Raw genomic sequence first — 25,342 nt, forward strand, 5'->3', positions numbered from 1 at the left:
TGTATTTTTAGTAGAGAGGGGTTTTTGCCATGTTGGCCAGGCTGGTCTCGAACTCCTGACCTCAGGTGATCCGCCTGCCTCAGCAGCCTCACAAAGTGCTGGGATTATAGGCGTGAACCACCATGTCCAGCTGTCTTTTTTTTTTTTGTGATGGAATTTCGCTCTTGTTGCCCAGGCTGGAATGCAGTGGCATGATCTTGGCTCATTGCCACCTCTGCCTCCTGAGTTCAAGCAATTCTTCTGCCTCGGACTCTAGAGTAGCTAGGATTACAGGTGTGTGACACCACACCTGGCTAATTTTTGTATTTTAGTAGAGATGGGTTTTCACTGTGTTGGCCAGGTTGGTCTCAAACTTCTGAACTTAAGTGACCCACCTGCCTCAGCCTCTCAAAGTGGTGGGATTACAGGTGTCAGCCTCCGCACTGGGCCAAATCCTTCAATTTTTTATCTTCACATCCAGCCTCCAGCTTCTAGGATTCTTCCCTGTTCTCCCCACACAGGCTAGAGGGGACACTGTTCAAGGTGGCACAGGCAATTGAGGGGTGTCAGAATTCACTCCTTCATTCCCCCTCTGTATCTCCCTACCTCAGCCCCACTAGTGCCTTCCATGGCTGAAGGGAAGCCGGAAGAGATAGAAAGTAAAATCTATGACTGCCTTTCAGGAGGAAATTTGCCTTTGGAATGGTTCTCACAGGTGATAGAGACAGGCAGAGAAGCTCCATCACTCAGTTACAAGTGACCATGATGGCAAGAAGGGTGGGGCCAGCTAGGAACGAATGGGTAAGGGTATTCCAGGGCAGAAGGCCGTTGCCTGAGAAATTCAGTACAACCTAGAACCTGATATTTGGTACTTACGGTGTGCCCAGCAGTGTAGTTAGACTTGGAAATTCTGAGCGGAAGATATTCAAGTTTCTGTCCTTAGGGAGTTCAAAAAGCCCATCAGGACACCGGGAGCAGAGTGATGAAGCCTAGATGGGCAGATGAAAGTCAGGGACAGACCTCAGATTCCAGGGCCAGTTTCCTATTTAGCTGCACTGAGGATTCAGGTTTCCATTGTAGATGCTGTGGGATGAGGCTGGGGATAGAATATTCATTCTCTATCCCTAAGGCAAAATCCTGACACACAAGCAGATGCACCTACACAAACAGTTCTGGAATATACACAGAGGTCCTCTCCATCTGAGGAGGCTGTCCTCAGGAAAACTTCCTGCAGAGTTTTTCACTAAGATCTGGGAGGAAAGCATGGAATTTGGTTTAATGAAGGTTCCCGGGACTTGAGAGTTAAGGTAATGCAGCAGACTCATTTTCTGATGAGGAATAGCAGTTGTAGAGAAGCATGACTGCAGATCACATGACTAGAAGTGACAAGTCAAGACTGGATTCCACTATCAGTCAGGGTTCTCTGGAGAAACAGCCCCCGCGGCCAGCAGACGCACCCATGTCCTTCCATTGTCCTCCATCCACCCTGGCTCACTTTTCTCCAACACTTCCGCTCCCAAACTTCCCTATGGGAATGAGACCTGTTCAAAAGGCCCCCCACCTGCTAGACCCAGATCTAAAAGAGGGTCTCCTCTGAGGGTGATGACAGGTAGGACAGACAGTCAGAAAACACAATTTGAAGTATTTTTGTTTTTTATATACAGAATACAGGAAAGTTTCTGTAAAGTCTAAAACATTACAATTACTATGTACATTGGTACTGGTTGTGGGGGTGGGAGGAGAGGAGGGAACCAGGGGCAGGAAGAAGAGGAGAGAAGTGGCAAGAGAACAAAAAAAGGAGACAAAACAGGATTACGACAAAAACATTTTTGCTACAATAGACAATTTGAGAAAACGCTCTACCACATGTAGTACTGTACACGGTTTTTAAAAACATTGAAAAAATGTCATCACTAGATGTATTTACACAAAATCCAAATACACTTTTCCTTATTTGAAATAAAACAGATGGACAGCCAGAAAAAGAATTCATTTCTCATTTGTCCATAATACACAGTAGCTACCTGTAGTGCAACCGCTGCAGAAAGGGAAAATAACGTGGAGGGTGGGAACCATGGAAGGAAGGTGGGTAGCGATCTTTATATTAAATAAAACAATGATATTGTATAGATTTTGCTGTATGAAAACTGTATTTTTTCTTTTAATATAAAACTATTGTCACTGCCACAAAATAGAACAAGTTTCTGATTATTTTACAACGGCGGGCGAGGGGGAGGGAGTAGTAGGTGGGTGGGGAAGGGTTTTGTGTTGGAGGAAGTGTCCAGACCATGGGTCTTTCCCTCCCTGCCCACGCTGTTCCTCAGCTCGGGTTTGCCGCTTTCCCATGAAATGTTGAGTACAAATATATGTGCAAATGCCCCCTAGAACTTGAGGAAAGAAAAAGGATTTTTAAAAAACAGTCAAAAGGTTTTCTTCATTTCATGCAAAGATTGTAGTTGAAGCGTTTCTGGTAGAGTATAGAAAACACCCGGGCTTGGTTTGTGTACATTTTTGCATTGCAGGAGTCTTGGGTGGGTGTACAGGCCAGTGGTGGGGTAGCTGCCAGTCCTAGGGAACGGAGTTGGAGCGCAGCACAGGGCCCTGGTGGGGCTTGAGAGAGAGCTTCTCGGCCAAGACCCCATCCTGCAGCAGGCTGGCATCGCCTTTGGGCTGTTTGGTCGCAAACTCAGTGATGCTGAAGACAAACTGTAGGCAGCCCAGCTTGATGTAGCTGCCATGGTGCAGTAAGGCCGTGCCCTCCCAGCCGGCCCCACTGCCCCCAATCAAGCTGGAGCTGCTGGCTTTGCAATTGCAGGGTCTCCGCTGCGGCCCTTGGGCCTGGGAACTCATCATGGCTGCCTCCTCACTTGGCTCTTCATCCTGTTTCTGGTGCCGGCGGCGCCCTGGGAAAAAGGGGGATGGTCACAGAAGAGGAACAGTGAGCAGCCAACCCATGTGGGCTGTTTGCCAAGGTAGGGCTCCTGCATCTCCCCATTCCAACTGCTGCATGACTACAGATGAAGGATGCTCAGAAAGGGTTGGTGGAGTCTGAAGTCCCCACAGGTGTGTACACACATGGGGGTACTCAGCACTTGCTTCTCTGGGGCCTGGGCCCATGAGGAAGTAGAGCTTGGTCAATAGGACTAGGAAGGCAAGAGACAGACCATGGGCAGCAAGTCAGAACCACCCTGACTGCGGCCTCAGCTTTGTGGCCACAGACCTCTGCTCCAACTTACTGATGACACTCTGCACTTTGGCAACAATACTGCTTGGGGGGGTTGGCGGGGTCTTCTCCGAGAAGTCACATGAATACAGCACATTGTCCACCGTTGTCCCATGCTCACTGTAGTTTAACAGCTCATAATGTTTGGTATTCTGAGGAGGAGGAGGGGAGATAAGATGTGTGGTCGGCTGTGTGGGGCCTGGGGCTAGGGGGAGAGGACATATGGAGAAGGCCGTGCTGTTCTACCTAGGGAGCCCTTACTTGCCTCCCCAGTCCATGGCCCCTGTCCTTTCAGAAGGGGGCTGCAGATACCTCCTCAGGGAAGCCTTCCTTCTGGTGTCCCACACCCCCTACTCTCCAATCCTCCATTCTGCCTTCTCAGCACTGCTCCTCTTGGTGTGATACTCACTGGCCCGTGATGATAATGAAATTCACAGGGACACATCCACAGGGCTTGGCTTCCTTCTACGCTGGTCCCCTCCCCTGCTTTAGGGTAGGCTCCCTCTGCTGTGCCTGTGACTAACCTCAGGAAAAATGGTAGCCCTGCTCCCGTGAAGCAGGTACCCCTGGTAGGATGCTGTTTCACATCAAGACTGTCCTCCTCCAGGAATGACAGGGAGGGAAGAAAAGGAGAGGACTCCCAATCCCTCTTCCCTCCCCTCAGGGCACTGAACAAAGTGAGAGAGGCCTTAGGTTGGGAAAGCTCCCTCCCACCGCACCTCCAGCCCTCACCTCATCGTAGAATATGCAGGCATGTTTCCCGGACACGTAGTTACAGTGACCATAGTTTGTAAGGCACACATCCATGTCAGCTCCTGCAAGGTGGCAGGAGTAGAGGAAAAGGAAGGCAGAGAACAGATTGTAAGGTGTTTATGTGTCGGGGAGGTGAGACAGGGAGTTAGACAGAAGCTAACTCTTCTGGGTTGGCACTACCAGAGACTTCAAGGGTGAGTAGCTCAGGGCCCTCCCCTTTTATTTTTGAACAAAAACTGATGTCTTTTCCAAGCTCCTGATAAAGAACAGCTGTCCCTGCCAGCTGATCTGCTTTAGAACATGTGGCTGCTACCCAGAAGGGAACAGTGAGCTACTGAAGAGGATGGGATATTTCTATGAAAATACAACAAGAGGGTGCAGAGCCTAGAAAATCATATCACCTTAAAGAAAGGGAAGTTTCTAGGGTAAGGACTAATCTGTCTGTCCTTCTGTACCAGATATAGAACTATCTGTCTCTAGGACTTCTAGGGAAAACAAAACAAAAAAAAGATACAGGTCTAATTAAAGATTGGGTATGTGTGAGCCTATCACTCTTTCAAAGACCACCAGGGACAAAGCATCTGCCTTCTCCTTGGGTTCTTCCCTGCAGTGTTTAAAGTGCCTCCCTGGGCAGTAGTCAGAGCTGACTTTCATCTCTGCTGATGCAATATTGGGCAAAGACAAAGCAAAAGGGCCTGAACAAGGGAAGACAAGGAACTGATCATCTATTTTTGAGACAGGGTCTCACTCTGTTGCCTGGGCTGGAGTGCAGTGGCATGAACAGGATCACTGCCTCGACCTCCCAGGCTCAGGTGATCTTCCCACCTCAACCTCCCAAGTAGCTGGGACTATAGGCATGTGCCCAGCTAATTTTTTGTATTTGTTTTTGGTAGAGATGGGGTTTCACCATGTTGCCCAGGCTGGTCTTGAAGTCCTGGGCTCAAGTGTTCCTCCTGCCTCGTCCTCCCAAAATGCTGGGATTATAGGTGTGAGCCACTGTGACCGGCTGATTGTGTCTATTCTTAGTTTCTCTTGTCTAGCTATCCACTGGTTTAAAGCAGTCAACTCTGGAAAGGGCTTCCCTCACCCCTTTCAACTTCTGTGGGTAAGGGTATCAGTCTTTAGGGCTGAACAGATTCAGTGTCTCTCCCAGCTTCCTGGCTGGCTCACCTGTCCCGATGTAGAGGGTTCGATAGCACATGTTCACAGCTCCTCCCAACCCTAAGAGGGGGTAGAACACAGCTCGGGCCTGTACCTCCTTTCTTTGCACTACAAGACAAACATAGGAATAGGATCATTCAGAAACTCAGATCCTGTGATCCAAACATAAACCAACAAAATCTGGACCTTTGGCTCATGGCCTGGAGAAAATCCCACTGGATGACTCATCTTTCCAAACTCACATCCAACACTGAGCTGCTGCAGGGTAGACTTTCTCTCCCCACCCACAGCATTTCCAACACAGGGTACAGAGGACCATCTTTGAAGACAGTCAGAGAAGTCAGAGATGACAGTACTCTGTAAGTTCCTGGGCTCCTGGTTGGCTAATCTGGGATATTCTAGCTGGTACTATAGGGAGAACATGGAAAAACAGACGGCATGGACCAGTGTTTCTCAAACTTTAATGTGCATATGAATCGCCTACATATCTTGTTGAAATGCAGATTCTGATTCAACAGGTCTGAGGAGGGGCCTTAGCTCTGCATTTCTTTTGCTGTTTTCTTTAAAAATAGGCAAAAAAACCAATGCACTGAGCTCTGCATTTCTAACAAGCTCTCAGGGGCTGCTGATGCTGCTGGTCTGGGAACCACACTTTGAAGCAGCAAGGCTTTTAATGGCTAATGCTCAGACATACCTGAAACAGAGTTAACCACTCGGGGAAAATTTCCAGAAGGTTGGCCTACTGTTATTCTATTTCTCACCTTGAACTTGAAAAGTTCCCTCTTGGGAAGCCATTCTTTTAAAAATTTTTATTTATTTATTGATTTATTTATTTAGAGATAGGGTCTCACTCAGTCACCCAGGCTGGAGTGCAGTGGTGCAACCATAGCTCACTGCAGCCTTGACCTCCCAGGCTCAAGCGATCCTCCCACCTTAGCCTTCCAAGCAGCTGGGACTACAGGTGTATGCCACCATGCCTGGCTAAGTTTAAAATTATTTGTAGAGATAGGGTCTCACTGTGTTGCCCAGGCTGGTCTCCAACTCCTGGGTTCAAGTGATCCTCCCGCCTCAGCCTCCCAAAGTGCTGGGATTACAGGTGTGAGCCACTGCACTCAGTCGGGAAGCCCTTCTAATTCAAATATTTGAAAGCAAGTAAGCAGAAAGTACACTACATATACCCAAAGCTACTGGTAGCTGCTTTGCTGTGTCTCGAAGTGGACTTATATATGAAAGAAAGTTACAGCAGACTTCCCCAAGTCTGATAAGAAAGCTGTGGTTGCCATCTTGTTCCTGCTCTCTTCAGAAAAAAACCATGGTGCTTTATTAAGCCCATGAAAAGCACACAAGAAGGTTTGAGATACTGGAAGCTCAGATTCTCCATGGAGGCAAGGTGACCATTCGCACACGTAGAGGGGAGATCTGATGATGTGGTGACAGGTGTGTACATGCGCACCTTCTGTGTGGTGCCCTCCAGAAGCCAGCTGATGTGTCCCGACACTGCCCGGTGAAGGTTGGACCCGGGAGGGGAAAAGCTGATGTATTCTCTGCAAGGCCAGAAACTTGATCAGCTTCTCGTCCAGCATATTTATCTCGATTTCTATTAGCCAAAGAGAAAGATTAAAAAGCCGCTGAGATGGAAGTGGAATGTGGAAGCAAATCAGGGTCACGGAGCAAATAGTTCGGCATTTCTAAAATCCAGTCAAGTAACTTTTACTCAAACAGCATTGAGTACAGAGCGTACAGGATCTGCAGCTGGGCATTTCACTTGCTATGTGCAGTGAGATGGGTCCCAATGCAGCCTGTGCAGCTGCCTCCTGCAGTTGGGTGAATTGATTTTAATAGTGCTCCTCGAACGGCACAGTGGAATAAACCACTTGCCTGTCTGTGGGGGAGGGCCTGGATGTCTGATATTGAGACTTGAATTTTCTACCCACCTTGTGTTCACAGAGATCAAGATCTGTCCCTGTTCTCCTGGACTTTGGGGGTTTCCCACAGATGAGGTCCCTCCTTTGGGAGTGAGGATCCTAGTTTTATTCTGCAAATCCAGGTGATCTGCCTAAAGTGATTTTGTTCTCGTCTCACTGGTTCAGCTTGGCTCTGTCCTCCCTCCATCTTTGATTATGTGTATATGCACATGTACAAGGCAGAGCTAGAGAAGGAGCTTTCTTTTTCACCCCACCCCCCTAATCCAAAAGGATACTCTTCATTCCCATCTCCCCCTAGGCCTCTGGGATCAGGTGCTCCTTCCCTCCCTTTCTGAAATGAGCTGAATGCTGTATAAGAATAGCACCTTCAACATATCAACTGATGGAACAGCAGCAGCTCATTCACTCACCTCCATTGACATCCATAAATGCTCGAAGTGAGTTGGTGAGGTCCACCATGGCAGTAGAGTTGGCTGGGAAAGAGGGTACGGTTAAAGCGCTTCCTATGGATAACGTGCCGGGGCTGACCTTGCCATCTGGGGACGGAGCAGGAAGACTGTTACTTACGTCGCCTGAGGGAAACCCACCGGTCCAATCCCCCACTGCTGAGACAGGTCTGGATTTCGGACCCAAGGTGATGTTCCCTTCTTGATTCTCAACCCATAGGCTCTGGAACTCCTAGAGCTAAAAACGTGTGGTGAGGAAGGGCAGAGAGAATGACAAAGCACCCGGGCACGCAGGAGTCTCCAGAGCACTGGGAATCATTGAAATCCACTGCTCTGGGGAAAGTGGTGGGGCAGCTTCATTCTTTGGGCCATGACCACCTCCCTGCTGCCTCTACTTTTAAATAAGTGGTGCCTGCCCTTATAATTCCTGCCTACTGAAATATGACTCACAGCATGGAAAATCTACCCACACTGGTATGAAGCGATAAATAGAGACAGGAAAACAGCCTGGGAGTGGGGCCATCCTGGGACCAGGGGCCCCCATGCAGAGAAATCACAATCACCTGGTTACCGAGACTCCCAGCTGACTAGGAGGCCGGCTTCAGTTCAGACGGGAGAGACCACAGGGGGTTCCAGCAGCATCTGAAACCTGGTTCAGATGCCGGGGTCAGCAACCTCAAGGTCCTGAGTGCTGTCTGGGGACAGCTGAGAGAGCAGGTCCATAGTAGGCCAAGTACAGACCTAAAGGACCGCTCTTTGGCATGTGGCCCGAGGGCAAGCTTCTGGGCTAGACCAACCCCTGTGGGCATCCCACTCTACAGCTCCTCTGAAAGACAGTGCTGCTGTCTATCCCTGCTTCCTGACACGGAAGTCCATCAGATGAACTTTGAGAATATGCATCAAGCATGAATCCATTCTTTTGTGCAGATCTGACAATACTGAGGCCATCACCCAGAACCTCAGGCTGATCACAGTAATTCCAGAGAGCACCCTGCCTTCTTTTAAGGTGACAGAACAAAACAGGCAGGGGCCTAGGCCTGGAAGGTGTGGGATGGAGACCTGGGCTGTGGTTCCAATCCTGCCACTGACTCCGTAGGTCATTTTAAGGAAATCACTGAAGCTTTCAGAGTCTAAGCAGTCCCATCTATAAATGGGACAAGTTAACATGTGCTTCCTCTTCTATTACGGAAACGGGAGTAAGACAAACAATACAGAGGCCAAAGTCCTCTGAAGTATTCACAGGGATATAAGTGCTTTTGGAATCTTGTCTTATTTGCCAGAAAGAGCATAAAATTATTCCAAATCACCCCAAGGCTGAGCAGCACTCACCTGACGATGGCGCTGGTGAGCTGAATCGTTGGTTGGCTCCTGTGGCCAAGATACCATCTCCTGCTGCTTGGGGGGGAGTGAGCACCCGGGTGGCATTTGGGGGTGAGCCCAGTGGCCTTGAATCTGTCAACGGAGGTCCTATCTGTGATTGGACAGTCTTTCTTTGCAAAGTGCTGGTGTTCTCGATGCTGGCACAAGAGCTGGGAATGGAAGGGGGCAGGCTTGGGACAGGAACAAAACTCCTCTGGGGGCAAGAGCTGGGGTCAGTGGCATTCTCTGTCTTCACAATGATGCCGACGGTGTGGTTCTGAAGGCCCCCAGCCGCTGGTGGCGTGAGGGGCCGGGGCCAGCCTTGCCGGTGTGAGAGGCCTGGTAGGGGGGTGTTAGCGCCTGGAAGTCGCCGGGGGTCCGTGGAATCAGTAGGGCTGCTGTAGAGGTGTGGGCCATTAGCTTTCACCTCTGTGTTCACTGGCCCATTGGCAGTCCCACAAGGGGCTTTCTTGGATTTTTCTGCACAAGAACTGCAGCCGATGTCCTCTAGGGCTGGGGGCTGGTGGGGTGGAGAGCAGCTCAAGGAATTCTGGGTGCTAATCCCTGAGGGGCAGGACAAGGGGTAGTGGGAAGGTGTAGGTGTCTTGCCAGCTGTTTGCAGGGAGGTGGTGATTGAGCCGTCAGTCACAATAACAGGCTTAATATCAGCCTTCTCTGTCTGTTCAGAGTCCCAATGCGAAGGCATCTGCTTAGCAGATAAATGTTTCAATATGCTGCACTGGAGCGCAACAACACTACAGAGCCACTGCAATGGAAGGAGAGGAGAGGAGATGGGGGTGAGAGGCCTGAGAGGCGCTGGTCCTTCCTGCCACAGCGGTCAGGGCTGCAGCAGGGCTGACAAGCAGTTTCCAAGGTCCCATCGCAAATGCTCACAAAGGGTGTGCTTGACTCCTCATAGAATTCCATTTCCATTCCCAAGCAAGACTTGAGGGTACCCTCAGCAGGCAACACTCCCTCTGGCCAACAGAGCTTGGGATCTGCATTTTGACTCTGCCTTTAAGGCTTACTTGTGACCAATATTCAGCAAGTACCCCAAGCACCTGTGGTATGTCCAGCACTATCACCTAACCTCTCTGTGGGTCTACTCATCTCTTTCTACAGTATAGATTTGACCATCTCACAGTGCACTGGGGTAACGACGGAGAGAAGTAGACCAGTTGCCTTTGTAGATCTCTTACTTGCCTTTGGGATTTGAGTCAGAGGTTCCCCCTGGAATACTCAACTCTTGAGGGGTTAGGATGAGGATGGGTGGGGACTGGAATGAGAATGACACTGAGGCTACTTCCGATAACAGCTGTGGTGACATGGAAGGAAGATTGGATTTGGAATTCCAGCCCTGCCTTCACTCACCTCTTGCTGCTCTGCTTGGGTGGCTAAGTGCTCAGAGTTCAAAAGGTGCATCTGTGATTCCTCAGGGATCCCATTGCAGATCAGCTCCCCGTCCCGAATGGCCGCGGGTGCAATGAGAGGGGGTGGAAACTGGTACTGAGATTTTATAGCATCGGGAACCTGTTCAGGATAGACAGGAGGAGGAAGGATAGGGAGATAGTTCCAACATGTCCAGTTGATTCTGCCCTGGTATGCTGTTCTGTCTGTGGTGCTGGTGCTCAAGGGACCATCCACTCTGGGGTCCACTGAGGAAAAGGAAGCTCAGAAATGGAAATAGCAGGTGGGACCTCCACTTTTCTTCATCAAGGTCTAAGGCCTGCAGAACACAGAAACCACTGCGTGCTGTCTTCTGCTTCAGCCTGAAAGGTGTAAGACTGGCAATGGACAGGGCTTCAGAGTGGTACTCTGGGTTCTTATTGCTCAGTATCAAGTTTGGGGGTGGGTGAGCAGTCACTGAGACAGAAAAATGCTTGACATAAGGCCTGGCTCATGATAAGCACTCAATCAATGTTAGTTTCCTTCATTCATTCATTCACGACTCATGAAACAACTACAGACGTTTTTGTGCAACAAAAACAGAAGACACACTCTGAATCACACCATGTAAGACTGAAAGAGCCACACAAACAAAGAGTCATTCATACATTCAACCAACATTTATTGAGCACCTCCTGTGTCTAGGCACTCTTCCAAGTTCTAGAGATCCAGAGATGAATAAAACTTAAGACTTGCCCTCAAAAAGCTCACAGACTAGTGGGAAGATAAATACAGAAATATTATAACACAAGGTAATGGTTTCTAGAATAGAAACATGTCTAAGGTGCTATTAAAAACATAAAGAGTGCTTATTTTAGTTTGGGGGACAGGAATTTGGGATTAGGGACGATTTTATAGGAAGTCAGTATTTGAGTTGACACTTGGAAGTTGAGAAGGATCTTCCAGGCAGATAAAGGAAAAATAAGGGAGGGGGAGAAGCATGTAAGGCATAGAGATGTGATAGCCCTTTGTGGATTTGGAAAACATCCAGAGAACCAACAGATTTGGTGACAAAATCCTTATGGTAGACAAGGGAAAAAGAACTGAAAATGGTTCCCAGAATTTTGGTCTGAGGGACTGAGTAGTGATCATTGTTATTTACTGTAATAGGAGACATAGGAGGCAGAGCAGATGTGGAGACAGAAGACTTTTGGTCTTAGGGAGGTTCATCCTGAGATATCTGTGGGATGGGCAAGCAGATATGAGTCTGGATATAAGGAGAAAGGCATGGAATATGGAGTTGAGAGTCATCACCATGGACTGGTGATGGCCTTAGCTGGTGCCAGGGGCTTTCTGAGATCACCTAGGAATGAGAGGAAGAGGAAAGGAACAGTGGACTAGTCTAAGGCTACCCCTGGGGAAGAGTGAAGGGCTAAGTGGAGGAGAAATTCACAACCAAGATACAAAGTTCTCAGCAGATTTTTCCTGAATTGCTAGAATCAAGCAGGAGAGAGCTGGGGTTCTTCACCAATGTTCTATGGTTCTACGGTCCTCATTTCATTCTCAAACCGTCCAAGTACAAAATGCTTTGCAGGTAACTCATGCCCTTTGAGTTTCCTCACTAGAGAAACACTTAAAAAGCGGGGAGGAGCACCATACAACGACAGGATTTTTATCAAGGTCTCCTGGCCTGTTCACTTCAACAGCCATGTTCTCTGACAAATCTATACGGTGAATTACACAGTCTGGATTACTTTTAGATCTGTTTCACTAAGATGAGGCATACTACCTTTAATATCATCCATCACCAAAATATTTGAATCTAGTTTTGGAAAATCTGTGCCTCCACTGACGTGTAAATATTTGCCCAGTTAAGTTTGTTACACAGTTTTCAACAGTTAGCATCTTGTTAGGGCTGATACCCAATGAAGGTAATGGCAGTGGTGTGACTAATTTTTTTTTTTTTTGAGACGGAGTCTTGCTCTGTCACCCAGGCTGGAGTGCAGTGGCGCGATCTCGGCTCACTGCAAGCTCCGCCTCCTGGGTTTACACCATTCTCCTGCCTCAGCCTCCCGAGTAGCTGGGACTACAGGTGCCCACCATCTCGCCCAGCTAGTTTTTTTTTTTTGTATTTTTAGTAGAGACGGGGTTTCACCGTGTTAGCCAGGATGGTCTCGATCTCCTGACCTCGTGATCCGCCCGCCTCGGCCTCCCAAAGTGCTGGATTACAGGCTTGAGCCACCGCACCCGGCCTTTTTTTTTTTTTTTTTTTGAGACGGAGTCTCGCTCTGTCGCCCAGGCTGGAGTGCAGTGGCCGGATCTCAGCTCACTGCAAGCTCCGCCTCCCGGGTCCACGAAGTCTTGCTCTGTCGCCCGGGCTGGAGTGCAGTGGGCGGATCTCAGCTCGCTGCAAGCTCCGCCTCCCGGGTGTTAACGCCATTCTCCTGCCTCAGCCTCCGGAGTAGCTGGGACTATAGGCGCCCGCCACCTCGCCCGGCTAGTTTTTTTGTATTTTTTAGTAGAGACGGGGTTTCACCATGTTAGCCAGGATGGTCTCGATCTCCTGACCTCGTGATCCGCCCGTCTCGGCCTCCCAAAGTGCTGGGATTACAGGCGTGAGCCACCGCGCCCAGCCGATTTTTTTTTTTTTTTTTTTGAGACTGAGTTTCACTCTTGTTGTCCAGGCTGGAGTGCAATGGCGTGATCTCCGCTCACTGCAACCTCCACCTCCCAGGTTCTAATGATTCTCCTGCCTCAGTCTCCCGAGTAGCTGGGATCACAGGCATCTGCCACAACGCCCGGCTAATGTTTTGTATTTTTAGTAGAGATGGGGTTTCACCATGCTGGTCAGGTTGGTTTCAAACTCCTGACCTCAGGTGATCCACCCGCCTGTTTCACCATGCTGGTCAGGTTGGTTTCGAACTCCTGACCTCAGGTGATCCACCTGCCTCGGCCTCCCAAAGTGCTGGGATTACAGGCGTGAGCCACCGCGGGTGATTCATTTTAAAGTGTGGCTGCCACCAAGTGGTCATACTTGAGAAGTGCTGGTTTCTGTTAGCACATAAGACTGTGGGATCATTTCAAAAGAGAAAAACAAGTTTGTATATGGGTATATAGTGTTGGGCCCTCTAGGTTAACTGAATGAGGGGACTGAATGGTTTAAAAACATCCTCACTACCACCAAATGCTTTTCAAGGGAAATTTTTCTGTCAGTCTCTGTAAACACACTTTGGTCAACGTCAAGTGCATATAAATGTTAGGTATTATTACAGCTATGCTACAATTTGGAGTATTGGTGATATATTAACAGCAGCCTGGAAAAACAGATTTAACTTTCCTTTAGATATTTTCCGCTTAAGTTCCTAAGCTGGGATTAGCTCTTCACCTTCCACGTGGCTCTTTCTGCTTAATCACCCCCACCTTTACCTTGCCTCGTGGACAGAGACCATCCAACAGAAACAGATAGAATGAGCATTAGGTGAGGGTGGCAGTAACAATGGAGCACATTTGGGTTTGGTGGGATGGGCTGAAGAGTGCTTATCCTTTGGAAAACTAGACACTGGTAGACTTCAAAGGCTAACTTGAGGTTTGGCCCTCATAATCCTGACCATCATCCCCAAGTATTAAAATGAAGGTCACATTCATTACTCACTAGACACCACAAACACATCTCTGGGGCTTCAGTTTCCCTGCCTGTAAAACCGGGACAGTGATCCTCTGTCTAACCCATGATGGCAGGCAGACCACCATCTTGCCTGTCCCTGATTGTGACTTACCTTCAAGCTTCTTCTTTTGACTGACTGGAGCACACGCCGGTTAGGGGGGTGCTTCTTGTGGATTCGGTTCAGGAAGTCCACTTTGACGACATGCTGCGAAATGGTGTCCTGGAAACGATCAAACACCTGGCACCGATTGCTCAGTGTCATATTCTTCTGGTTCAGCTAGGGACAAAGCAGACACAACCCTGTGGTGGGCCTCAAAAGGCACCTCCTGTCCCAGTTAACCCCATTCCCTGCGTTTAAAAACTAGAAGCCCTTGGCCACATGGGTTCCCTCAATTAGGGACCAGGATGTCAGCACTCTTGTCAGAGAGCAAGGGAACATGGAAGAGACTTCCTACTTAGCCCTGCCCAGTACAGTGGAAGAAAGCCAGTATGTTCCTGCTCCCTAGAGAGCCTTAAGGAAGGCAGGAGAAATCAAGCAAGAAGTGCCCTTCCAAATTCAGCCTCTAACAGTCTTCTGTTCCAGCTCAGAGAAGCCTTTGCAGGGTCCTCTAATAGCAGCACAGGTTTCAGAGGAGACATATGCTTTGACCCTTAAGAGATCCAGACTCCCTTCCCAGTAAGGGCCTCTCTCACAGGAAAAGCAGGACTGTGTTCTACATAGGAGCTTGGCTGACAACTGGGTCAGAACCAGAACTCTGTGTGCTCTGCTCTATTCCTACTCCATGGTACCAAGGAGCGTAAGTTAACCCATCTTGATATCAGTCTTCCTCTACTGGAAGGGAAAACCCTGGATTGCTCTTAGAGGCCAAAGGGAGAAAAGAAAGAAGAGTTTCTGCAATAATATACAGAAGGTATACAGAAATTATGCCGCTTTTCCTCTTCTACATCTGGGCCCCTACATTTTAATTCAAAAGAAAGGACCTGTTGTGGCAGCTTCCTAATTCATAAATCAGGAAAAACCTTTCAGTGGCTAGTAAAAATGTAACCAACTAAGAAGTTGTCAACTGCTAGAAAGCTGCTCTTTAAGTTTCATATTTGGGTAAACTGCTTATGGTCATTTTATTTCGGTTCATCAGGAAGCAAAACAAGACAAGGAGACATACAAGGAAGCAAAACAAGACTAGATTTTCCTCCTAGAAAAATTTTTGAGTGGCATGAGTCAAAAGAACACAAAGTAACTCTTCTCTTCCATGTGTGCAAATCTTTAACCGAGTGCAAATCTTTAACGGAGGTTCCTCTCAGTGTAAGGTCAGCAGCACATTGCCATGAATGCCAACGGTCATTCCATGGTTATCATCATTTGACAATGTCTTAAGCAGTAGCCCTTTTAATCTGGAAGGTTGCTCTTATGAGGGAGCTCCTCCTTCTCAAATCCTCTCCCATTCAATCTTGTGAGTGACTGTTCTAACTGCCTATAAAGAGATGTCCTAAACTTATTTTGGAGATAGCAAGTGACAGCTCTGTTCTAGCCTCAGTCTGGAAAATAAACCCAAGACTCTTGGAAGATAAAGCAATAGGAACCTTCACACCATTATTCATTCAACAGCTTATTTACTGAACTTCATTTGGTGCCTGGGACACATGTACCCCAGACAGCCAACGATTTATTTCCTTAAGGTTGGATCTAATATACTCCCCTTTTAGGGCTGTAACATCAACTGCTTAATTCTCTCTAGGAGAAGTCACTTACAAACAGCAAAGCACTAGTGAGTTAAGTCTGTGTGGGTAGCCGAAACAAAACATTGTGAGAAAAAGCATAGCTGAAATATGTCAAATATTTGGTAAATATGTGGTAAACTTGGCACCAAGCTGACCTTAATAGGCTTTCTACTAATCAGTCCACGCTCCAGCTATGCCTGTTGAGGACTGAATGGACATTGCTGTGCTTACCACTACATGTTCGATGTGATTTGGACACATCCATCTGCCCAGGGGCATGGCAGTGAGCGGCGGCTCGAGGCAGTCCATGTGAAACAGGAGAGGGCAATAGTCACACTGGATGAGAGGAGCCACGCGGCAACTCCTGCAAAATAGAGATGTAGGCCATTTCTGTGGCAAGAAAAGGAAAATTCAAACTAACTCTTGACCTGTGGAATAGCCTTGTCTTCTTAATCCTAACATTCTCCCACATCTTCCTCCAGTGATTCAGTTACACTCATGATTAGAAAGATGGATGGGGCTGGCACGATGGCTCACGCCTAATCCCTGCACTCTGGGAGGCCGAGGTAGGCGGATCACCTGAGGTTAGGAGATCGAGACTAGCCTGACCAACACGGGAAACCCTGTCTCTACTAAAAATACAAAAAATTAGCCGGGCGTGGTGGTGGGCGCCTGTAATCCCAGCTACTCGGGAGGCTGAGGCAGGAGAATCGCTTGAACCCAGGAGGCCAGAGGTTGCAGCAAGCCAAGATGGCACCACTGCACTCCAGCCTGGGTTACAGAGCAAGACTCTATCTTAAAAAAAAAAAAAAAAAAAAAAAAAAAAAAAAAAAAAAAAAAAAAGCCAGATGGATGGATTTGGGGGCTCCCATTAGGTTCTCCATTATTCTCTTTTCTAAGAAGAATGTGTCTTGTGGGAAAGTGAATGTTTAGTTGGAGTACAGAGCAGGGATGATCAATGTTCAGTACTCACTGGGGGAAAACAGTGAACTCTGCTCTGATCTTCCTACTTCTTAAAAGAGAGAGGCTACTTCATTAAAAAATCACTAGCAACCTTTCTGGAGTCTTAACTATAGCAAGCAAATATTTATCTTCTGTATGAAGCACTCAGCAGAACTGACAATTAGAGGTGTGCTGGAAAGATGATTTTGTAATATATTCATGTAAGCAGGGTTCAAGGGAGGAGGACTAAGCAAATTACAACTACGATTTGTAACTACAATACTTCTGGGGTCCCCAAGATGCACTGGAGCCACAGTTTGTCCTGGCTCAGAGTTCTGCCACTCTGCTATCTAGTTCCCTTTCCCTATAGCTTTTGCTGTGAAATATTTCTTTTTGATAGTTACTTTCTCTTACTACTCTGCTCTGACCATAATACAGTACTTCTAACAGACCTAAGCCAACAAGTCCAGCTTTAGTAACTGAAGCAGCTGGTTTCTGTCAAAGAGATCCTGTTTGAAGGAAACCTGTGTCCCAGACTGGGGCAGCCCTAGGGGCTTTTGGAAGTTATCCAGTCCAATATACACTATCATAGATCCTTATACTACTTTTAAACTTATCTTTAGTGATTCAAGTTAATGTTTAGTTTAAGTCCAACTCCTCTCGTTCTAGTGTCTAAACACAGTTTTTTTGAGATGGAATCTCACTCTGTCACCAGGCTAGAGTGCAGTGGCACGTGACCTCAGCTCACTGCAACCTCCGCCTCCCGGGTTCAAGTGATTCTCCTGCCTCAGCCTCTGGAGCAGCTGGGACTACAGGTGCTATGCCACCATGCCCAGCTAATTTTTGTATTTTTAGTAGAGATGGAATTTCATCATGTTGGCCAGGATGGTCTTGATCTCCTGACCTCGTGATCCGCCCGCCTCGGCCTCCCAAAGTGCTGGGATTACAGGCGTAATTGTTTTTGTTTTTAAAATACAGGGTCTCGCTCTGTTGTCCAGGCTAGAGTGCAGTGGCATGATCACAGTTTAGCCTCCAGGGCTAATCTGCTTAAGCCTCCCGAGTAGCTGGGACTACAGGTGCGTATCACCATACTACCTGGCTCATTAAAAAAAATTTTTTTTTTGTAGAGACACGGTTTCACTGTGTTGTCCAGGCTGATCTCAAGTTCCCAGGTTCAAACAATCTGACTGCCTTGGCCTCCCAAATTGCTGAGATTACAGGCATGAGCCACCGTGCTCGGCCTCAACACAGTTCACAGTACTCTTATACTGTGATTCTTCAGAAAATATGTTGTTAACACATACACATTAAAGGCTCTCATCAGTCCATTAGTCAGTCTCCGTTTACTCATACTATCCGAATATGGGCTGTTCCCATTTAACATACCTGGTCTGGAAGAGGTGATGAGAGAAAAAGTATCATTTGCTAAGTATGAGAAAGAGCCCCTTAGTATGAAAGAAAATACCTGTTACACGTGAAGCAGACTTTGACCGGTAAGGGAACGAGACCATTGTGATCTAATTCATGCTGTGTCTTCTTAACATTTTTCCCTGTTGTTTCCTCCTTTCTTCTCCTCTTGCTAGAACCTAGAAAAGAAAGTGATGGTGCTGAGCTATCCCTGGCTTCTGAGTTCCTAGCCTGCAATATGGAAACAACATTAAGTGACAAAAATGGATCTTAAGCATGTGCCATGACCTAGGCGTGGATTTCTCTCTAAGGCCCCTGGGATTGATTTTAAGTTAGAAAAAAGAATGAGAAAGGAAGAAAAAAAAGAGACTAATACATAAGTCAGAATCAGAAGTCATCTGTTCTATGGCAGAAACACATCTAACTGTTTTGCAAACATAAAACGGTCAGAAATGCTAGGTTAGATACTGGTAACCTAAGAAATGTAAATGTCCAAGTCATGTAGTCAACAAGGACTATTCTGTGGAGTTGGCCTGCAACCTTGAACTACTGGGCTCAAGCAACCTTCCTGCCTTAGCCTCCATATTAGCCAGGACTACAGGTGTGGGCCACCAAACTCAGCTAACTTTTTTATTTTTATTTTTTGAGAGACAGGGTCTCATCATGTTGCCCAGACTGGTCTCCAATTCCTGGTCTCAAGCGATCTTCCTGTCTTGATCTCTCAAAGTACCAAGATTACAGGTGTGAGCCACCACACCTGGCCCACATTTTCATAAAAATCAGAGAAGCTTTGATTCCATATGCATTCTTCTTAAGTCTACCAATTTCACTTTCTCTGGGAGGAAAAAGTAAGACCTAGAAGCTTCACGGTATCAAGAAGCCAGGACTTAAAAAAAAAAAGAAAAAAGAATGGAGGACAATTTGGCAATATCTATCAAAACTATAAATGCATAGTTTTGACCCAGCAATTTTATTGTCCTATAGATATAGTCACACATCTATACATGTATACAATAATGTATTTACAAAGTTATTCACTGAAACACTACCAGTAGTAACAAAAGATTTGGAACCTAAATGTCCATTAATAGAAAATTGGTTAAATAAATAATCACGTATCTGTATAATGAACTACTATGAAACCATTAAAAAAAGTGAGAAGGCCAGGTGCAGTGGCTCATGCCTATAATCCCAGCACTTTGGGAGCCTCTGAAGCAGGAGGATCATGTGAGCACAGTTGGAGACCAGTCCTGGCAGCATTGTGAGACCCTGTCTCTATAAAAAATATAAAAATTAGCTGGGTGTGGTGGTGTGCACCTGTGGTCCCAGCTACTTGGGAGGCTGAGGTGGGAGGATTACTTGAGCTGTGGTCATACCACTGCACCACAGTGCAGTGCAGCCTGGGTGACAGAGCAAGACTGTTTCAAAAAAAAAAAAAAAAAAAAACTATATTAATATAAAAAGACTTCAAGAAAATATTTTAAAGTGAAAACAACAACAAAAAAAGCAAGATGTAGAATGGGTTACCTAGTATGTTACTTAAGGGGAAATTAATCAGCATATATCTGTATTTGCTTTTACATGCACAAAGAAATTTGAGAAGAATCAACCAGTGGTTACCTGTGAAGAGCAGGAAGGTGGAAAGTAGGCAAATGGCAGATGGGTGGGAGGGAAATTTTCATTGTAGCCCTTAATATTTTTTGATGTTTGAACCATGTGAATGTATAATATACATCTATCTATCTATCTATCTATCTATCTATCTATCTATCTATCTATATTTTTAAAGATAATTCTGGGGCCAGGTGTGGTGACTCACACCTGTAATCCCAGCACTTTGGGAGGTCGAGGTGGGTGGATCACCTGAGGTCAGGAGTTCAAGACCAGCCTAACCAACATGGTGAAATCCCATCTCTATTAAAAATACAAAAATTAGCCAGGCATGGTGGCATGCGCCTGTAGTCCCAGCTACTTGGAAGGCTGAGGCACGAGAATTGCTTGAACCTGGGAGGCGGAGGTTGCAGTGAACTGAGATCGCACCACTGCACTCCAGCCTCAGTGACAAAGTGAGACTCTTTCTCAAAAAAAAAAAAAAAAAAAAAAAAAAAAAAAAGGAAAAGATAATTCTGGGGCGGGGTAGGAAAGGAGTTCAGAAACTGAGAAAATGGAAAACTGAGTAAGCTCTGTAATGGCTAAGACCTTCAAAGATCTCTCCAAGCAGAACCAGGAACAGGAACCCAAGACAGTAGCTACATGAACAGTGACTCCACAGGCAGCACTGCTTTTGTGCTGGTCCTTCGGGGAAACTGGGGTTGGGGAGGGATATGATGATGGTTTGGCTGACCTGGTAGTGCAGTGGTACAAGTCAGTTCATTGGGCAACTGAAATTGGGTGGGGTTCCGCTCCATGGCGGCAGCAATCAGCAGCTCAAAGGGCCGCCTCAGCTGGGGCTGCACATAGTCTGGCTCCGCTGCTACTGGTTCCTCATCCACGTCAATGATGTCTTCGTCGACATCATTCTGCTCAGAGGTGGGGGTCTCTGTGCTGGCGTTGGATGTGGGCGTGCCAGGCCTGCTGGCTCTCCTTTCCAGGATCCGAGCATGGGCAATGGCCTTTAGTTCAGTTTTGCCGGCCGATCTGTCCAACAAGTCAGTGTCACTGCTGGGGGATGTAGTCCGTTTGCCAGATTTGTCCACCAGTCCATTGACATGACCAAGCTCCTTTTTCTGCTCTCGTTTCTGTGCAAATGAACAGGTGGGCCGATCATGAAAAGTACCATGAAACAAAGAGATGGGTGCTACAAAGTCCTGGTAGACCACTAACCAAAACTGTAAAAGGCCTTCACATATGACAGACTCATCTACCTGGTGACTTGGAACACTGGTCTGTTAAAGTTGACACAACTATAATTGAACTAAAGCTGACAAAACTGTTGCATCAGAGAATCACCAAAAAGCATGGAAAGTTAGGAATAACTATACAAAATATATATCATTAACACTAACTCATCATATGACATACAACATCTATAAAGTATAGGGTAAAGGGCTAAAAAGGTAACACAGTGAGAATAAATTTAGTGAGACTAATAGTAAAAATCAATGGGCCAGGCACAGTGGCTCATGTCTGTAATCCCAGCACTTTGGGAGGCTGAGGTGGGCAGATCACCTGGGGTCAGGAGTCCAAGACCAGCCTGGCCAACATGGTGAAACCCCGTCTCTACTAAAAACACAAAAATCAGTTGGGTGTGGTGGCACACGGCTGTAATTCCAGCTACTCAGGAGGCTGAGGCAGGAGCATCGCTTGAACCTGGAAGGAAGAGGTTGCAGTGAGCTGAGATTGCGCCACTGCATTCCAGCTTGGGCAACAGAGCAAGATTCCATCTCAAAAAAAAAAAAAAAAAATGAGATCACTATAGAGCCTCCTGACCTCCTGAATGGTTTTAAAAACTTTGCTCAAAATAAGTGACACTTATTAGAAAGTGAGGAAATGGAAAAAGATTAAGTGTACTCAGTAGGACTGGATATCTATCTGATAGAACATTTTCTTCCAGGACTCCAAATAGAGTGGTCAAATGAAGGTTTAACACTGATCTCCAGGTAGGAGACCTGTGATCTTGTCCTACTTCTGCCACTGATTCCCTCTGACCTTGTGGTGACTCATGCTGGTGGGCAAGAATTTCTTCATCTGTAAAATGAGACAGAAAAATCTTTCTCCTTCTCCTCTCAGGGATATGGTAGAGGGAGGTAAAAAGGGTCATATATATGAAAGAGATAATTTGGAGTTGGAGTAGGACCTAGTGCTTCCACTACGAATCATGATAGGACCTGAATGTCAGGAGCTGATGAAGGCCAGAGGATGTATTATTTCAGTTCACTTCAGTGTAAATACAGGGGGCCAAAGGGGAGCAGTGCTGGTGATGGTGGAAAAGGCAGACTTGGTACTGGTAGGCAAAGAGGTCCATGTGAAAGGTAAGAGGCATCTTAGGAGAAGTGCCCTGTTAGAAAAGGGCATACTATAATCCCCAACAAGTAGCTCTGCTCCTAGAAAACTGATGAAGACGTAACAGAGGTTTGGAATGAGAGAATTTGGTTTAAATATTGGTTCTGTCAATTCCTTTGAGTCCTTGGGAAAGTTAATCTACATTTTTGAGCCTCCGTTTCTTCCTTTCTAAAATGGAAATCTACTGCCAGCATTCGGTATCCATCTATGGCTGGATGAATAGATAATGGGATAACATAATTAAAACACCTGCCATACAAACTAACATAGTATTTCCTTTTCTCCACCCTCTTTACCTCTTTTCCTTCAGCTCCCCTAAACCTTTTCAGGTCCAGCTTTTTTGAGTGGCAAGTTTGAGAGGGCTCTTAGCTGGCAGGTGCCTCTAACTGGCCCTGCTCTTACCTAATTAGGGATGCACAGGAAAGGATCTTGGAAGGTGGAGAGGCTGGAAGATAGCTTGGTTTATGGAGAAATTTAACCACAGCTGTGGTTAGGTGGTTGACTTGGCTTTGGCTTGCTTTTTAATATGAACCCTTATGCACATATTTGAAAAATAATGTCTGCTTGTTTACTTTCTTTCTTAAAGGCTGAAACTGTTACACACATAAACCACAACCTGAATCATCTCATCCTGTTTCTGCAACCAAGGAAGTCATCATTCATTGTGACATCACGTTCGGGGACCAGGCAAATAGAGGTGAGGTCACAACATAGGAAAGTTGCTTGGTGTATAATTAGTGTGGGGAGCACAGGGGGGTGGATTACAATGCACAAATTCTAATCCATAGCCTATAATTTGAGGGTTGGGTCAATCATAATCTGGGCGCAAGCACACCTACTTCCTTTTTTAATAAGGGAGAATATAGCTTTTGTTGCCCACAAGAGTTCTGAAAGTAGAAAATAATAAACCATATTCTTGAAGCCAGTACTGAATTATCAAAGCTGAAGGACAGGAAGCTAAAGAAAGATTAGGCAACTTGGGGTACAAATGGGTTCAAAATCCTCTCCGTCAGTATGACAAGTCTCTGGATACCAGTGACTTATTTGCCTTGGGGTGACAGAAAACTCCATTTTCCATCAGGCTGGAGAAGCAGCCTTCGTTCTTCAGTCATGGATAAGGCTGCCACATTCAGGCCACTTATTAGGAGGTTAACAAGAAGATAAGACTACTCCTGTCACTAGTGACTAAACACGGCTCAGTAAGTTAACACACCTCTTCTGCCCATTTCAGCAGCCCATGTTTGGATTTTTAGGCCCTACTGGATTCCAAACAGTCACCATGGGAAGAGTGGGGTGATTCCAGGGCTGGAAGAGACAAGAAGAAGGGACAAGAATGCCTTCAGGGCTAGGTCGTCTTAGCTCTAGCATATCAGTGCTCTGGATCAGGCTTTCTGGACAGTCTTCAGAAAGCAGCATTATTACCTTTCGGCGAACAGTGCACCGGTGACACATCCACTCTCCAGGAGGTAACATTTCTTCACTCAGTGGAGGGTTACTGTGGGGAACAGACAAGGGCAAGACTAAGTAACTAGCCCTTTGAGGCAGTAGGAAAAGCCTAGCTAGGTTTTCATGTTCGTAAACTCCTATTGTGGACAGGTCTGCAGGACTGCTAGGGTTGTCTCCTCCTTCAAAATGCCTAAGTCAGCATCACTCATAATAACCTAAGGAGTGAGCATCCCTTCCCACGCCTCAGAGGCAGAAGTCAAATCCAGAGCTATTAACACTGGGTTTGTAGGGAAAGGTATAATAAAATAACTGAGAGGTCCTCCACACTGTTTTCTTTTTTTTTTTTTTTTGAGACGGAGTCTCGCTCTGTCGCCCGGGCTGGATTGCAGTGGCCGGATCTCAGCTCACTGCAAGCTCCGCCTCCCAGGTTTACGCCATTCTCCTGCCTCAGCCTCCCGAGTAGCTGGGACTACAGGCGCCCGCCACCTCGCCCGGCTGGTTTTTTGTATTTTTTTAGTAGAGACAGGGTTTCACCGTGTTAGCCAGGATGGTCTCGATCTCCTGACCTCGTGATCCGCCCGTCTCGGCCTCCCAAAGTGCTGGGATTACAGGCTTGAGCCACCGCGCCCGGCCCACACTGTTTTCTTAAAGCCTGTTAGTGTAGGGCCAAGCTTTTCTAACTGCTGTTCAAAGCCCTGTCACATGGTCCCATTCCATCTTCCCAGACCCCTTCAGGTGCTCTTCCCACTAATCAAATGGAAGACTTCCTATTTCTTCCTCTAGAATACCCTTCCTTTAGAAAGCTATGCCTGTCAAAACTCTATTCATCCTTTCATATCTGTCTCAATCAGCTGTGATGGATTAAAGACAACTGCAAATTATTTGCTCTGCCTCCCATCCACAGGTAGTCCCTTTCCCTCCTCTTGAATTGTGCTTGTCTTATGACTTGCTTTGATCACAGAATGCAGCAGAGGTGACAATGTTGCAACTTCCAAAGCTGGGCCTTAAGAGATCTGCAGATTCTACTTTTCAAAAAATATGCTTGGAAAGTTCCATCTTAGAGCCCTGCTGTCATGCTATGAGAGAGGACATGGAGGAGACAAGGTATTCCAATCAACAGTTTTGGGTCGGGCGTGGTGACTCACACCTGGAATCCCAGCACTTTGGGAGGCTGAGGCTGGTGGATCACTTGAGGTCAGGAGTTCAAGATCAGCCTGGCCAACATGGCAAAACCCCATCTCTACTAAAAATATAAAAATTAGTCAGGTATGGTGGCACATGCCTGTAATCCCAGCTATTTGGGAGGCTGAGGCAGAAGAAGTGCTTGAACCTGGGAGGTGGAGGTTACAGTGAGCCAAGATCACACCACTGCACTCTAGCCTGGGCAACAGAGCGAAACTCCATCTTGAGAAAACAAAAAACAAAAAAACAGCTTCAGCTGAACTCCAAGCCAACACACAGCAGCAACTACTGCTATGTGAGTGAGTCATGGTATGTGACATACCAGTTCAGTGAAGCCTCCAAATTACTGCAGTCCCAGCCAGCATCATGTGAAACAGAAAAGCCACCCAGCAGAGCCCAGGCAACCCTCAGAACTGTGAGAGATAATAACGAGTTTCTGTACCAGGCCACTGAGTTTTGGTGTAGTTTGTCATGCAACAATAGATAACCAAACAGCTTTTCCATGAGTTCATATTACTCCTGTATCTTGGACCTCTTACTGCATGGTTTAGCTCTCTTTTGGCACTTCTCATGCTTTGCCCATTTCAGTAGTTCTCTTATTTATTTTATTAGAGGGACTAGGACAATGATTGGATCTCTTCCCTTCTCGTATCTTTATAATATAGAGGTTGTGCACACAGCAGATCACCTGAGATCAGAAGTTCGAGACCAGTCTGGCTAACATGGTGAAACCCCATCTCTACTAAAA

General features: G+C 46.7%; 1 protein-coding gene across 3 annotated transcripts in view; it reads right to left on the reverse strand.

Annotated features, from left to right (window-relative positions):
• Positions 1-1,614: 1,614 nt before the first annotated feature.
• The window catches only part of PHF12 (PHD finger protein 12), a 49,992-nt gene continuing 26,264 nt past the window's right edge, over positions 1,615-25,342 (reverse strand). For all 3 annotated transcript variants that reach the window (XM_010378322.2, XM_030922755.1, XM_030922754.1), the window contains 13 exons: positions 23,389-23,461; positions 20,309-20,702; positions 18,023-18,143; positions 15,847-15,979; positions 14,009-14,173; positions 10,218-10,376; positions 8,817-9,612; positions 7,452-7,577; positions 6,570-6,713; positions 5,126-5,224; positions 3,935-4,017; positions 3,216-3,354; positions 1,615-2,882 (listed from right to left, as the gene is read on the reverse strand). In XM_010378322.2, coding sequence (XP_010376624.1) covers positions 2,548-2,882; positions 3,216-3,354; positions 3,935-4,017; positions 5,126-5,224; positions 6,570-6,713; positions 7,452-7,577; positions 8,817-9,612; positions 10,218-10,376; positions 14,009-14,173; positions 15,847-15,979; positions 18,023-18,143; positions 20,309-20,702; positions 23,389-23,461 — 2,767 coding nt within the window. In that variant the 3' untranslated portion in view covers positions 1,615-2,547. The remainder of the gene's footprint in view (positions 2,883-3,215; positions 3,355-3,934; positions 4,018-5,125; positions 5,225-6,569; positions 6,714-7,451; positions 7,578-8,816; positions 9,613-10,217; positions 10,377-14,008; positions 14,174-15,846; positions 15,980-18,022; positions 18,144-20,308; positions 20,703-23,388; positions 23,462-25,342) is intronic.

Source organism: Rhinopithecus roxellana, chromosome 19, assembly GCF_007565055.1.
Source record: "Rhinopithecus roxellana isolate Shanxi Qingling chromosome 19, ASM756505v1, whole genome shotgun sequence".
Taxonomy (NCBI): Eukaryota; Metazoa; Chordata; class Mammalia; order Primates; family Cercopithecidae; genus Rhinopithecus; species Rhinopithecus roxellana.